This window comes from Panthera onca, chromosome D2, assembly GCF_046562875.1.
Source record: "Panthera onca isolate mPanOnc1 chromosome D2, mPanOnc1 haplotype 2, whole genome shotgun sequence".
NCBI classification, from domain to species: Eukaryota; Metazoa; Chordata; class Mammalia; order Carnivora; family Felidae; genus Panthera; species Panthera onca.
This window is the reverse complement of record NC_138349.1, coordinates 4,701,044-4,716,981: the sequence shown is the minus strand read 5'-3', so window position 1 is coordinate 4,716,981 and position 15,938 is coordinate 4,701,044. Positions and strand designations below refer to the sequence as shown.

Here is a 15,938-nt window from a genome sequence, read left to right as displayed (position 1 = left end):
TTTGTTTGGTGGGATAATAGAAGTATATAAGGGCTGGCGGACCTCGGCGTTTGTGGTAAACGTCCCACACTTGGACTTGATTGTGATGTACAGATAATTTTTAATTGCGCCCACGCCAAGTAAATATTCTGGCAGAGAAGATAGAGGCTGTAGATGTCAGATTTTAGCAACAGCTACGCTTGCAGGGGAATTAAACTGAAATATTATGTAATGAAGCTGATGTTGAATTTTGAAAAATACTTAGCTTGGGAACAGGCATGTTCTATTCCCGCCCCATCAGAGCTCAGAAATGCTTGGGGCTTCAAAAAGTCGCTCAGTAAATCAATCTAAGTATCCTACAAAGACGGCAAATGTTTCTATAAACAAGGCTCCAAGTATTGGTTGCCTGTCATTCTGAATTTGTCAGAAATATTTAGTAAAAGTAAATGCAACCGGAAAATACAACCACCAATAAAAACCCCTCAGCGTTTTAAAGTTTTACAATTACAACTGATGAAAACATAGGTTATGAACAGGAAGACATTAAAATCTTTCTCTATGAAAGCAAGGAAAGAATAAAGCAAACAGAATGATGAGGGCTCACAAGATGTTCCTTTGAAAACTTTGCAGACAATTTTGTGAAAAAATTTAAATATTAAGGATATTGAAAATATATTAAAAGTGAAATGTATTAAGCACAGACAAGGTGAGGTGCCTGGGTGGCTCAGTCCGTTAAGTGTCAGACTTCAGCTCAGGTCGTGGTCTCACGATTTGTGAGTTCGAGCCCCACGTCGGTCTCTGTGCTGACAGCTCGGAGCCTGGAGCCTGCTTTGGATTCTGTGTCTCCCTCTTTCTCTCTGCTCCTCCCCCACTCACACTCTGTCTCTCTCTCAAAAATAAATAAACATTAAAAAAAAATTAAAAGAACAGACAAGGCTGAGAAGGCAATTGAAGCAGGTGAATATGTACCAAGAGTAGGTGTTCTGTTCATGTTCTCATTTTATTTTCATATAATCAATACAAGAAACGTTTTTTATAAAATAAACCATGGCTCTAATGTGCACTGGTAGGTTAGTTTTGTTTTCTAGAAAGGGTTGTTTGTGTTTTTTTTTTATTTTTAAAGATAGGTTTTGCATAGAAACTACTTAGTGGGTTCCCATTTTAATAAAACCAAATGCTGACCACTAATGAAATACTGTAGGAAAGCATATGGCTTTAACTGTTTCAGCCTCTCTTTTGCTCTCGGAGGTCCTGTTTTGGATGAGAAATTACACGTGGCCCATCCCAGGGGCTCTCCTTTAAGGGTAGAACAAATATTTAGCTCTGCTCCTTTGTGAGGGAACGGAGTCTGTCTTGTAATTGAGAAGCAGCAGGCGTGTGAACCACTCGTGATGGGTTTGAGCTGCAGAAAGAAAACACTACCATCTTGGAACTGCAGGGGGCAGTCTGGCTCAGTCCTTGCGGGACACCCAACACCGGAAGGCTCAGCAGGGTGGCCCTTCCTCAAAGACACTAGCTCAGGGAGGACTCCATACCCTCAAAAGCCCTGAAGGTCCCTGTCAGCTGGAGAAGCCAGCTTGGAGGAGGCAGATGTCCCCAGTCCCCAGGAGGCTCGACGTCTGGTTGGGAGACCCAATGTCCAAATGACTCTGAACAATTCCGGGCGGTCTGATCCCAGGAAGAGAGAGTGTCTTTGGCTTGCTGGACCTCAAAGGTTGGTGGGATCAAGGCAGAAGGGACAGGGGTCATCCGGTGAGGGGAAGCATGTGAGCAAGGGCTGGGGGATGTAGACGGGTCAGAAGAATCCCTCTCCTGCCTTGGGGTCTCCACCTGCACCTGCCTCCTGTTCTCCTGTTCCCTGGCCGCCATTTGCCAGACGCCCAGCCCAACTCCTCTACTCCTGTCCCCAAGGGTAATGGCCTCCTTTGGCTGGGCACCGAGGCCTGGCCTCTGCCCTTCTACACACCCCCAGAGTGGTCCCAGGTCCTCGACACAGTTCCTGTTGGCACTCTGCTAGAGTGCTCTCGGGACCCGGAGAGTCAATAGGCCATCTCCGAAGACAGCAGGGCATCTCTCATAGGATTGCGGTGAGGGATGGTGAGGGTAACTTATCCCAGAAGTTCAGATAGCTTATCACACTTCTGGGGAGTTCAGTAAATGGTAGCTTGTATTATTGCTGTATACTCCAGGCCAAAATCCACTCCATCCCCAGACTGGGGACCCCAGTCTCCAGATCTCAGCTAACGAACGATGCCCCATGGCATTCCATCTCCCAAGATGGAAATCCCAGTGCCTTGGTGCCCCAGTCAACACCGCGTCCAGCTGACTACCATTCACACGGATTCTACCTCTGAAGCCCCTTTCAAATCCCTCCCTCCTTGCCGTTCCCATTGTCCTGGCTTAGTCCAGACCTTCCTACTCTGCTGTGTAACCAGCACGTCTCAGCTTTGATGTGCATGGGAGCCGCCTGGAGATCTTGCGTAGGAGGAGGTCCCGCTGTGTCTGAGATGCGGCATCCCTAGTATGCTCCCAGGGGATGCCCATGCCCCCAACCACTCTGGGGAGGCAAAGGCTTACGCCGTGCCTCTTGTGGCTTGTGACCGGCTTCCGGCACTCTCTCTGGAAACTTCAGTGGCAGCTCGCTGCTCACAGCCAAGGTTGTCTATACCACACCCTTCGCTCTCCATATATTTGGATTTCATACGTCTGGAGTTGGGCTCAGGAATTGGCATCTTCTTATAATACCTCTGAGTGGCTCTAATAATGTAGGTTGCTTGTGGAAAACGAGCCTGTAACACCAACCCAAACTCTTTAACGCGACATTCAAGGGCCTTCTCGATTCGGTCCCGGGGGGAGTGAATCATCACTAACTCACCTTCCTTCCTTGGCACTGTGGACACTCATCTCCGGACAGGGGGTCCTAGGGGATGCTGTGTTTCCACTCTTCCTTCCAGCTCCACAAATCTGCGTTGGGGCAGGACCGGCATCGTATTTAGTTTCGCGGCTCTGGGACCCGACAGTCGGCCTGCTCCAGAGTGGCCCAGCAGAGTATTAAAAAAGCATCAAGTGGAATAAGAAAACAGTGCTAACCAAACTGATAGGTGGCTGACTTTTGATAAGAATAAACACAAAAGCTGCTTTGTTGGAAACTGTTTTGATAATCTCTGTTCTGAGACGCAACGTGTTGTATGCCCACAGTACTTAACATGCGGTAGGTTCAATACAAGTCCTTAAAATTCACCACGGGTTTAAACTACTTCAAGGACTATTTTGTGCCGATTCGTGTCTGTGCTTATTGGTAGCTTGCGCAAACCCTCCGAGGGTGAATCGCCAGGGACAGGAAAGTTGTCATTGGCTTGGAAATATAAGTATCGCAATAAAGGGACTCAAGGGGGTTTGAATTCTGCAAAGTTTAGTGCCCTCTGCTGGCCACAGCGGGCAAATCACCTGCTGCTCCAGGGGGCACTACCCATCCCCCTGGGTGTCTGATGGGTGATGAGATGGCCTTTGTCGGCCTGAAAGTGTCAACTTTCTCTTAGGTCGTTGAGCATTTGGAGAGGAGGGTCTTGAATGAATGCATATCGCAAGACAAATGCTTCAACTAGGAAGTGTGCATTTCTGAGTTGTATTAAACCAGTTAATACTTCCTAATCACTTACTCTGCAGTGTATTCAACTGTGTAAAAGTGTCGTTCAAGAACAGATTCTGTCTGGTGCAGCCTATGCAGAGCTGACCGTCAGGGCTTGAGAGCTTTTGTCTCGGGTGGTCCTGGGTTCCATTCACGCCTCTTCCATCCCCTCTGCCCCCGCTTCGGGCCTGTTCCTGAGTCCTGGAGGGTTGTCGTGGGGCAGTGTCCACAGGAAGGGCCCAGCACTGGTAGGCGCTCACGGGATACAAGCTATCGTGTGTGTGCGTGCGTGCGCGTGTGTGTGGCTCACTTTAACAATCTAAAATGTATTTGGGAAATAAACAAGAGGAAAGAGGTTGGAAGCATTGATTGTGGCCATCATGGTTGCTCTAGGATAATTGTCTGCTCAGAATGGTTCCATTTCAGCAGTGGTGACTGCTGAAATGCGATTAGACTTTTTGTGCTCATTCAAGCGTCTCCTCTAATTACAAGGAACCAGTGTTTCTGGGCCTCGGTCCATCCATGTGCCCCGGGGAGGCTTTTTGCAGGAAAGTGACGTCTGAGGGGACAGGCACCCCAGGGGACCACGGAGGGGGGCGTCAGGAGGGAGGGAGCCCACAGTCACAGTCACCACCAGATCTCACTAAGCCGCACGCCTTGCCCTGAGGTGACTCTCCCATACCCCCTAGAGGTCCTTGCCACATTTTCCGAGGACCTAAGGTATTTTGGCAAAATTGGAGCACCAGGCAGGGATCCGTGGTGGCCCTGCAGGTCTCCTGGGTGAAAGATTGCTTTTTCCCGTGTTGAGCCACGTGGCAACCCGGGTTTGCTCCGTGCATGTCCCCACCCACCCGGTAAAGACTTCCTTCCATTCCCAAGAGGCTCCTCAGAGATGAGCTAACTAAAGGTGGCCCCTCCTGGGCGGGGAGGGAGCCTCCCTGCGCCTCACCTGGGAGCGCAGACAGGAGAACAGTCACGGGCAAGGCCTTCACCCCAGAGCCACGCGGGAAGTTCCTGAGAACAGGCCAAGTGCGAGGCTCGGAAGAACGCTGACTAGGCCGGCCTGCCCATCTCCAATCTCGTGGTTGCCTCCTCAGGACGGGAGGACTTGGCTGGCCTTTGAAAGGCTCATCGGGTTCCGGAGTATGGGACACATGGGCCCGGGGCCTGCCCTCCCCCCGGCCCCGAGGCTCAGGTGGGAGGCAGTGAGGATCGGCACTCAGAACAAGGGCCGGTGGTGTGGGTTGTGGCCAGGGGGACAGCAGAGGTGGACCCTGTGCGGGTGGGCTGGACCCCCAACCCCCTGGCCCTGGCCCTGTGACCACACGCCGGGTAGCCTAACTCCTGAGCCCAAGATTGCTCCCCAGGGGCTGCTCTTCCCTGGGCTCTCATGATGCAAATGGAAACCCTAACCTGTGTCACAGTGGACACGAGAGAATGTTCCCACGTTCCCCAAATGTTGAACAAATCATTGCCATGTGGCAATTTATTCTTTCAAGTTTATTTATTTTGAGGGGGTCAGAGAGGGAGAGGGAGGGAGTGCAGAGAGAACGGGGGCAGAGAGAGGGAGACACAGAATCCGAAGCAGGCTCCAGGCTCCTAGCTGTCAGCACAGACCCCGACGCGGGGCTCGAACTCACGAACTGAGAGATCGTGACCTGAGCCAGAATCAAGAACCAGAGCCACCCAGGTGCCCTGACCGTGCGACGACCTAGAAGCAACGGGTCAAGGGCCTCGCTGAGTGTCCGTGAGGCTGCCGCTCAGAATCTTAGATCTCCTTGTTTGTGTGCTCAGGGTTTTTCCTCTCCGGGTTCCTCCACATCCTTGTTCGCCTCCCCTCCCCCCCTCCCCCCACAAACCAAACAAACCAAAAAAGAAGTTAACCAGAACCTCGAGAGCTTTTATAACCTGGGAGCAGCTCACGGAGTTACTAACCTGGCTCGTTCTACAGTGAAATGGCACAGCTGTGAACTGTGCCAGCCGTGTGCACAGACCCCTCTCCCGGACTCAGATTCGCTAAGCAGTGCTCCAGAGCCTTCCCACCGTCATCCCCTCCCTCCTCACCCCCCCCCCCCCCGCCACTGCCCTGTTTTACGTGAGGTTCCCTCCTGGGCTGGGGCAGGGGGGAGGAGGGGCAGCCCCAGGCGCATGGCGGGGAGCACTCTGAGCCTGTCCCTGCTTCCTGCAGGTTCGCCATGGAGCCCTTCTGTCTGCTCCTCCTGGCAGGTGTTAGCCTGCCTTTCGCCAAGGCTCTCAAGGGCAACGAGACCACCCCAGCGGAGAGCAACTTGACCTCTACGACCGCAGGTGAGGACCCAGCTGCCTGCCGCTCACCTGCCCTTGCCATCCCCCACCCTCCTGGTAGGGTCTCAAGACCGGGGGTGATGACCCCGCTGGGGGAGGAGAAGGAGCATCGAACACGGAACGCCTCTCAAAAGCAGGCTGGCCGCACGAGCCAGTTTTTGGGAATTTGACCAGAACAAAGCTTAGCATTCGGGGGGCGGCAAACACAACCCCGTGCTCAGAGTTGGTATCGGCTTCGGTGGGAAGCGGGGGAGCAGGGGTTCACAGTCCCGACCCCGCCGTGGGGAGCCGATTCTAGCGATCCTCAACAAGTGGGGACGTGGACGAGTGCCTAGGGGATAGTTAGGCACTGACATGGCAGTTGATCCAGTCAAGAAATCAGTGTGAGTCCTTTCAGGCATGATGTTGGTACCGTGGCTGGAGTCACTTTTTTAAAAGAAGAGTCCACGCGTGTCTAGAGATGCATGTTGAAGTCCTTCTGAGGGAAGCAACCCTCCCTCGGGGAGCCGCTCGAGAAAGAGCCCCTGGGGAGCAGGAGGTAGGCGGGGCCATAGGCCAACCCAGCTGCCTGGTCCCCATCAGAAAGTCGGTGGCAGATACGTGGGGGTCACCGCTCCGTGCTCCTGCCTTTTCCGTGGTTTGAAAGTTAGAGTGGAGACTGGGGAAGAGTGAACAGATCTGTGTGACAGCGTGGACGGACCCCAGAAACACGCTCAGTGGAAGAAGCCAGACGCGAGACCACGTGTTGTGTGATCTCCGTTGACAGGAAATGCCCGGAATAGTCAGGGTGACGGAGGAGAAGGTACCTGAGCGCTTGGCCGGCCTGGTGGGGGCGGGGGGGGGCGGGGTGTGTGGCAAAGGCCAGGTGACCTCAGGTGGACGAGAGGTGGACGGGAAGATTCTAAAACTGGATTGTGGTGGCAGTGGCAACTAGGAATTAACTAAAAATCATTGGATCTTCTGCTTAAAACGGGTGGGTTCTGTAGAATGTAGATTTGGCGTCACGGAATTGAACTAAAGGCCGTGCGAAGCTGACGGGAAGGGGAGGAGAAGCGGCAGAGAGAGCAGGGGCTCTTGAATCACGTGACCCTTGTTCAGCTCCTGCTGACCTGGCCAGGTGACCTGGAGTAAGTTCCTGAACCTCTTCGGGCCTCAGTATCCCCATCTGTGAGTCGGAGGTAATAACAGTGCCTCCTTTTCGCAACGCTGTGAGCATGAACGAGACCGCCGAGCTGGGTACAGAGGCTCGTCCACGTGGGCCACTGCTGTGGATGGCTGGACGTGTCGGGGGAGTCCCGTCACCCGCCAGTCGCTTACAGCCCGGAAACGCGGCCTTTCAATGTCCCTTGGTATCTCTTTCTTGGATGTGTGCCCAACTGATGAGTTCAGGGTCCCCAAGGACTAGGCCCGGACTCCCTGGGCAACGCCACACGCCTCCCTGGGAGACCAGAGGCCGTCTGTGGCTGCCAGCTCTGTCCCCTGGCCGGCTTAGTAGGAGCCTGTAACCAGCAAGGCCTGGTCCCTTGAGTCTGTATCACGGCCTGTTGCCAGTCCCTACACGCCTGCCCTGTCCCTTCCCTGTCCATCCCCCAAGACTCCCAGGCATAAAACTCAAGGCATCTCGGATAAGGTATTACTTGGTGTATCGGTTAGTGTTCTCCAGAGAAACAGAATCAGTAAGACATGTGCTTATAGTTTCATTTATATCTGTATCTGTATCTATGTCTGTATTTATATTTATTATAAGGAACAGGGTCACAGGACTGTTAGGGCTGTTGAGTCCAAAATCCGTAGGGCCAGGGAGCCGGTTTGAGCTCGAAGGCTGGCAGGCTGCCGCTGCAGAACCGGAAAGAGTGATGTCCCAGTTGGAAGGCAGTGAGGGAGGAAGGATTCCCTGTTGCTCACAAAAGGCCCAGCCTTTTTGGTCTCTGCAGGCCTTCGACTGATTGGGTGAGGCCCACCCACAGTGGAGCATGGGGAGGCGTGTAATCTTTTCAGAGACCACCAATCTAAATGCTGAATCTCATCCTAACAGCACCCTCATAGAAACCCAGAACAGCAGCGTTGGACCACGTATCTGAAACCCCGTGGCTCAGCTAGGTTGGCATTCAGCATCACACTTGATTATCACAAGGCGCTGGGTAAACAAAAATTATCAACTTCCTTCCAGAAGAAAAAGCTTGAGTGAGATAATTAGAAGTGCCCCATTCGGGCTGGGATCAGGGACTCAACCCCCATGCAGCTCAAGGGCCTGACGTGATTTTCTGAGCCCAGACACGTGACCTACAAATGCACCCTTGGCCCCCAAGAGAAGGGCGAAGTAGGGCTCAAGTCATTGGTGCAAGACCCCAGAGAGGATGGCCGGAGCAGCCCTGTCCTCACATTGCCAACCAGAGAAATCCAGAACTGCAAAAAAGGAAAGACAGGAGCCCCTAGCAGACAGAAGCTGCATTTGTTATTGTCCTCATGTACGTTTTTCACATTTTTTAAAATACTTATTTATTTTTGAGAAAGAGAGAGACACACACAGAGGGCGAGCGGGGGAGGGGCAGAGAGAGAGAGAGGGAGACACAGAATCCCAAGCAGGCTCCAGGCTCCGAGCTGCCAGCACAGAGCCCCGTGCGGGGCTCAAACTCACAAACCGCGAGATCATGACCTGAGCCGAAGTTGGATGCTTCACCAACTGAGCCACCCAGGTGCCCCGTGTCACTGTCCTCATCTCAAGCAGGGCCCCTGGGTGCTGGGTCCCTGGTGCTGTTCCACAGCCTGAGACCCTGCAGACCTGTCCCGAGGACAGTGTGTCCCGATTCTACCGGGCAGAGCATCGTTTGCCCCAAAGCGGAGAAGCCAGAAGAGAGCTGCGTGGGCGTTTCCCTAGCTAGCACCCAGGGCACCGTCAGGGTGACTCAGCCTCACCCCTGGGCCTCTTCGCTTCACTTGGAAAGAAAACGGTTGGCCAGTAAGGTGGCTGTGGGTGTCAGGCGCTCCTTTCGGGGACAGGGAAGCGACCTCGTGCCCCTGAGAACAGATGTGTCCCTCACAGCTTGTTACAGTTTCTGCCCGGGGCTTCACGGCTTTGGCAGTGGCTGCTGGTCACACAACCAGGAGGCAAGTCCACGCTGGCTCCAGTTCAAGGTCTCGGTGACAGCAGGTGGACGGGCTCCATTGGCCTAGAATTCCAGACGGGAGCCTGACCCGCGGGAAGTGCCCTTTGGAACTTTGTTCCCTGAAAGAAGGATCATCTGGTGGGATCACAGCACATTGCCACAATGTGCCAATAACCGGAAGCCCTGTTTGTTCCTTGAACAAAATGTATCAAATAATCATCAAGAGACATTCCTTTACGCAGGAGCTGGAGGTAAATACTCACAAACAGTACAATTAAATGCTGTTGTCCATATTGCAGGAAGGCTTCCTAAAAATTAATAAGAAAAAGACAGCCCAGTAGGAAAGTGGCAAAGCAAGCATATATGACCAAACGATGTGCAAATACCCAATTGATTGTTTTATTAATCACGAAATGATGCTTTACTCTGTAGAAAGTAGGGAAAGGCAGGTTGCAGTGGTATCATTTCATTTAGCTGTTTGGCAAAATTTAAAAGCATTGCTCACAGCCAGGGGGGATCAGCTCCATCATCCAGTCTAGGTAAGCACGGATGGTGGAAACTTTGCAGGGGGCAACTTGGCAGTTTCTATGACGATTTGATGTGTGTGCCCACTGACGCACAAAGTGTCCTTCTGGAGCTTTCTGCGGAAGCACTTTCAAGATACCCAGAGAGAAAGATACACGATGTGAAATCGTAAGTAACAGAAAAAAAAAAAAAAAAAAAAAAAGCTGGAAAGAACCTAAATGTCTGTCGAAATCTCGGGTTGTTCAGAAAGTGGAAGTCTAAGCAGCCGTTAAGCAGGACGAAGAGGCTGCGTGTGCTGACCCAGAGGCTCGCCAAGACAGACGACCGCGCGACAAGGCCGAGCCACAGAGCTGGCCCCATAGAGGACGGCGTCCGTTTTGTTGCTGTTGCGGTGTTTTCACACTCCACTTGGCCCAGGGGACACGGCCCAGCCCGCGGAGCTTTTATTCTGGACCATTTTGTTTCACAAAATGGCATTTAGGTTGAATTACCTATCAGAATTTAAAAATCAGATAAGTTTTACAATAGCTACGAGTTTCTTCTTTTTGGCAGAGCCGGGAGAACTGGACGGTGTGGGGGGCCCACCTTCTGCTTGACCCCAGTGGGGCCGCCCCTGCAGACGGGGCACGGACTCCCCAGTTCTCCCAGCCCCACCAGGCCTGCCGGCCCCTGAGTGATCTTACCTGTTCTCTGCCCCCTCCCCCCCCACACCCCGAGAACAGAGGCAGCTGCTGACATTTGTCCTGATTCTGCCCATGCACACAGCCCTGCGCTGGGGCCTCGGGTCATTCAGCCTGGTCCTCAGGAGCACGCTGTGGAAAGCCCACATCTGTAACTGTAGCCTCTGAGCCTGGAGGCTGGACCCTGGAGCCTCCTGATGAGGCCCCCCAGAGATGGGCTGTCTGTGGCCCAGGTGCCCGTCAAGGCTCCGGGTAGTGCCCACACCCTCAGCCAGGTGCAGCCAGCCCTCGGACCGGGCTGCTCACCACTCGGTCACTGCCAAGATGGACGCTGGCCTGGGGCAGCCAAGGTCTGTGCAAATGCAGAAGTGGGGGGCGAGAGAAGGGCACCCGCCTGTGCCCTGTGGTTGCATTTGGCAGGGCAGGGATGGACCCCAGTCGGGGAGTGGAACACCCAGGCCCCCGCCGCCCCCCGGGGTCAGGCATCTCCCCATCAGGCGGGCTTGAGTTTGCTGCAAGGGCCTGGCAGAGCAGGGCGGGGCCTCCGTGGGTGGGCGAGTGTGGAAGCTCCCCCCCCCCCAAAACCCCACCCCCTCCCCCCCGCGGGGTCAGCTCCCCAGGGGAGCTCTGCAGCAGGTAGGGCCAGGGGAGAGGGACTGGGGCACACGCTCTTAGAGGCTCTGCCTGGTGTCACCCTGGCTTTGCCCTACAACTTGAACTGGTCCCTGGCCAGATGGGAGAGGCATTGGCTCAGCCTGGAAGGAGGGCGTCTTGTTTGGCCAGGCTTCTGGCATCCAGGGCCACCTCATCACAGACCAGGTGTCTCTCAGTCAGTGCACCTCTACATCAGACGGTCACTCGAATCAGTAAAAACTGGCATTTATTAGAAATACGTGCCTTGGCCACTGACAGGTGCCAGAGCCAGTGTGAGGCCCCGGAGGGGGGTTTGCTTACAACCTGGACGGGGGTGGGGAGGGACCTTTAGGATACAAGAGGACGGGGTGCCAGGGGAGGGAAGCTGCAGGACCGCGGTGCCCCCACTGGGCTCAGCTTTGGGAAGACACAAAGCTATGGGAGGACCATTGTTGTCTTTGAGGAACGTCCACTGACTCAGAGTGAAGGCGGTCGCCCCCAGGGTCTGTTCATTCCGAGAGAGTAGGGTCTGTGCTTGGAGGCATACAGAGACTCTCTGGGATCCACAGAAGGGGAGCCAAGCAGGCTTCCTGGAGGAGGGGGCATTCGAGATCTCCCTGGGAGTGGGGGCATTTTGGTGAGTGGGAGTCTGGGGAGGCAGGGGCTAAGTCAGAACAGCCAGCCTGTCAGAGCCCCCTCAGAATCTGGGCTTACTGGGCAGGTCCTGGGCAGCCAAAGGCCCCTGGTCCAGGGATGCGGGTCCTTCTGAATGAGGAAAGTCAGCCTGGACCCGTAAGATCGGGAGCTCGAAGCTTCAGGGGACCTGGTCGTGGCCTGGCCACAGACCTCCACCCAGCCCACGGGCCAGGCTGCACCCCCATTGCCCTGAGCCCCTGCGTGGCCCTGGCAGCTCCCCACGCTGTCCCCAGAACAGCAGGGCATCTGACCCTCCACCCTCTTCCCCCTCCCCGGTGCCCCGGGCCCGGGGAAACAGGTTCCTTGAGGGGGGCAGGGAGCTCCCTGTCATGCCTTCACTGCCCCTCAGCCCTCACCAGGGTCAAAGTCACCGGCCCCTCAGTTCACGCTCTGTCCCCCATGTCACGGCGGCTCATCTCATCCGTGGTGAGAGCACAAGGCACCGGGCGGTGGCCTGCTTTGCCGACGGGGAAGCGTGGTCTGGTGCTGGGGCTCCTTCCTCGCCCAAACCCCCTTTTCCCCTTCGTCTGAGTCCCATCGTGATGGGGACCGGCTCTGCCCGCAGGCCCTCCGGACCCCCGCGCGTCCCAGCCCCTGCTGGCCTGGCTGCTGCTGCCTCTGCTGCTGTTAGTCGTCTCCCTCCTCCTCGCCGCCTACTTCTTCAGGTAGGAGTGTCCCCGGGGCGCGGGCGGACTTGCCCCGACCAGCTCTGATGAGGAAATGATCTCCTCCAGGCCGCACTGCGGGTGTGGGCCCAGGCAGAGGGCGGCGGGGCTGGGGACCGGAGGGGCCGGGGACGAGCGGGGCTGGCGACCGGGGGCCGGCGTGGCAGGGTCCAGCCATGAGCGGCAGAAAGAGCTTCTCCAGGCTCACCTGGTGGGTATCCTCGCGCAAGGGCCCCGCGTCCCGGGGACCTTCCCTGTGCCCGAGGCTAACCAGTCTGTGTCTCGAAGGTTCAGGAAGCAGAGGAAAGCCGTGGTCAGCGCCAATGACAAGAAGGTGCCCAACGGAATCCTGGAAGAACAAGGTACCCTGCGGGGCCGGGGGGCCGGCGGGGGGGGGGGCGGGGAGGCTGCCGGGAGGGTTTGCTGGGGGCCGTCGTCCGCCTCTTAGTTGCAACGTTAAACCCCTTCGCCTTTGAGACTTGGGTCTCCCTTTACCCGGTGTAATGCTGGCGTTTGCCATGGTAGAATTTTACCATTTCAAAACTTTTCTCCTTTCCCTCGGCCATGAAACAGACATTGGAGACTTTCCGTTTGTGGCTTTGTTGGAAACGCTGTTCACATCCTGCCCTGTTGACAGGGTTTTGACGTGTAACAGTTTTCAGGAAGCCCTTTAAAATCACCCTACGATGAGACAGCCTGGTTCACGCTCTAAAGGGCTCGCCTGAAATTCGCACCGTTTTCGGATCTTGACGCTGGAAGAGAGCTGATCCCCCAATGTGTGCGGCAGGGAAGGTCCCCGTGGAGGGCATTCCCAGCCTTGTCTTTCAGGCTCTGGGCTCAGTTCCGTGCCTCAATGCTACTTACAAGGCACACTGTTTCTCTTCCCCACAAGTGCAGGTGGCTGAGAAAGTTCGGTGAGGCAGAGACTTTCAGAATGATTGGTTCACACCAGTGACTGCAACTTCCTCTAGTCAGCTTGCTACCTAATAGTTCCATGGTTTGGGGGAGCAAACGTACGGTCAGCCTTCAAACAGAATTGTAGAATCGACCCCCAGATGATAAAAAAGAACGTCAGCCCCAAAAGACCTAGCAAGGGGCTGGAGGGCAGTCCTGGGGTGCTGGCGGGACCTGAACGTCACCGAGAACCTCGTTCGGTGCCGCTGTGGCCTGCGGGCGCCTCCTTCCTGCCCCAGCTCGCTCCCTGCACGTTTCAACAGCCCTGAAAGGGAGGGAAGAAGGTGTGGCTGGCGAGGCCCAGAGGCCCAGCCAGACTCACTCTGACGCGTCTGCTCTCAGAGGAACGAGCCCTGTGAGGAGTTCTTGGCTGGGCTTCAGAAAGGCTCTGCAGGTGGGGACAGGCCCTTTGCAGGAGTGACAGCAGAGTGTTCACGTGGACTTTGTCAAGAGTATCAGTCACGTTGCAGGAAGAGAAGCCCCTGCCAGCGATCTCTCCTTTTGTCTCACTCTGAGTTGATGGAAGGATCTCTCCTGAGGCCCGTCCTCGTTGTCAGTGCCTCCCTGCCCGCTCCCCGCAAAGCAGGGATGGTTTCTCTCTCCCTCTCTCTCTCTCTCTCTCTCTCTCTTTCTCTTTTTTAAACATTTATTTATTTGAGGGGGGGAGGGGCAGAGAGAGAGGGAGACCCAGAATCCGAAGCAGGCTCCAGGCTCCGAGCCAACAGCACAGAGCCCGACGCGGGGCTCGAACCCACGAACCGCGAGATCATGACCTGAGTCCAAGTCAGATGCTTAACTGACTGAGCCACCCAGGAGCCCCCAGGAGGGTTTCTCTTACTTCTTCTGGAGCTTGTGGGGTTTCAGCAAGCAGACTATTTGTCACAAGGGAGACAGGGCTGAGGGAGACGCATATCCTAACCGATTCCCTGTCTTTCCCGCCTGAACCAAAGTTATTCTTCCATATTGATTAGCGTGCAATCGTTTCTCCCTATTTCAAGCCTGGAAAAGTGAGTTGGAGTGTGAGAGTGCCCGGGTCCTTGGTGGAGGGAGCAGGGGCTGGGGGCTGAGCTGGAAGATGAGGTGACTGTGGTTGGTGAGAGCAGGTCACACCGGCCAGAGGGATGCCCCTCTGGTGTGGATGTTATCGCAGGGGGCAGACCTCTGCGCTCCGCTGCGCGGGGCCCCGCTCGGAGAGCACCGTCCACCCTCTGGCTGTGTCATTCCTCCGGGGTGCCCTTGGTCCGTCCGGTTCATGAGTCAGCCATCCGGAAACCTGGCTGAGTGGCCCCCATGTGTCTTCTGGTCCCACAGAGCAGCAAAGAGTGATGCTTCTCAGCAGGTCCCCCTCCGGGCCCAAGAAGTACTTCCCCATCCCCGTGGCACACCTGGAGGAGGAGATCCGCGTCCGGTCGGCGGATGACTGCAAGCGCTTTCGGGAGGAGTTCAACGTGAGTTTGAAGGTTCCTTGCTGTTCTTTTCGTGGGGTCGGGGCCTGGGAAACGTGGCACCGCATTTCAGGGCACATAGTCCCAAAGACCGCACACACCCGCGTGGGTCACCACACTGTCCCAGAGGGGTTTCTGGACGCCTGGCTTCTCCTGCGAGGTCCACGCACGCCCCTCGTTGCTCATTCGTAAGATGAGACGGTCGAGCGAGAGGCTCCCGAAGGCCCCTTCCAGCGCAGACACTCTGAGTAGTGCCGAGTCCCAAAATCTAGCGTGATAGGGACACGGCGGTCTCCCTGATGTGGAAGACCAGGGCCCGAGCGGGCGGCAGGGTGACAGTTCTGTGTGGAAAGCGGTGGAGCCCCCCCCCCACCCCCACCTTCTAACGGGCCTTGGAGACCTCGTGCATCTCACGGGTGAAGGAAACGTCCCTCTTGCGAACCACCCTCATGGCGTGACTTAAACAGCCGTGGGGCCGCTTGAGGGGCCACGGGCTTCGGTTCGACCTGTGCCCCAGCCTCTCCTGGGCATCACCCAGCTACTGCCGTTCTGGGCGAATCGCCTCTGCGGACCTGGCAACGGCAGCAGCCAACTAGCACGGCTTTAACCAACTGTGACGGTCCCCACGGGAGCAAGCCGATTCCCCCAGCTCTCCACAAAAACCACGAAGGTGCGTCCGTGACGCCTCGCCTCGTGCGATTCAAGTTTCCGTCAATGTCCTGTGAATTGTGACTCTGTTGGATAGACGGAGATTTGGGGGATGGGGGGAGGGAGAGAGGGAGGCACATGGAGGGGGGGCAGGTAAGAGAGACACCGGGGACACTCATCTGGGGTCTAGCCGTTCAGTGTTTACCCCTGACCATGTTCCTCGTGAGCTCTGTGCGTCTTGCTCACGTCACACGCAGCCGTGTGCTCAGCGTTGAGCCCCAAAGAGAGGCCGGTGACGCTGACCGCGCCTTGCTTAGCCTGCTGCCCCCCCCGCCCCAGGCCCTGGCACAAGGGCCAACGTCTGGGCAGCCGGCCTCTAAGCCGGCCTCTAAGAGGGGCTCTGGGCAGCGGGCCGCATAACCAGCGGCGTGCGGTGTAGCTATTTAATCCAGAGACGGCACTCCAGCAGACGCGTGGCTTTTCACACGGAAGCATCCCGCGAGGGCACGGGAGGGGACGGAGCGTCGCATCGGTACTTTGCTTATTTTTTTAACATGAGCCTCGCCCGCCTTTGCCTTGCTTCCCTTTGTTTCCAAATGTGTCTTCTATTTTGGGGAAATTAGGTCATCTTGAAAGACAGCTCGACGCAGTATTGTTTTGCAATCTGTCAGCCT

At 55.8% G+C, this 15,938-nt stretch overlaps 1 protein-coding gene across 13 annotated transcripts in view; it reads left to right on the top strand.

Annotated features, from left to right (window-relative positions):
* Positions 1 to 15,938, top strand: part of PTPRE (protein tyrosine phosphatase receptor type E) — a 162,586-nt gene that overhangs the window by 111,588 nt on the left and 35,060 nt on the right. For 9 of the 13 annotated variants that reach the window (XM_078434965.2, XM_078434964.2, XM_060641199.3 and 6 more), the window contains 4 exons: positions 5,796 to 5,914; positions 12,118 to 12,217; positions 12,506 to 12,579; positions 14,483 to 14,619. In XM_078434965.2, the coding sequence (XP_078291091.1) occupies positions 5,803 to 5,914; positions 12,118 to 12,217; positions 12,506 to 12,579; positions 14,483 to 14,619 (423 nt within the window). In that variant the 5' untranslated portion in view covers positions 5,796 to 5,802. Of the gene's footprint in view, positions 1 to 5,795; positions 5,915 to 9,108; positions 9,270 to 12,117; positions 12,218 to 12,265; positions 12,429 to 12,505; positions 12,580 to 14,482; positions 14,620 to 15,938 lie in introns of those variants that run through there. The other 4 variants (XM_060641201.3, XM_060641203.3, XM_081790438.1 and 1 more) reach the window with 3 other exon arrangements.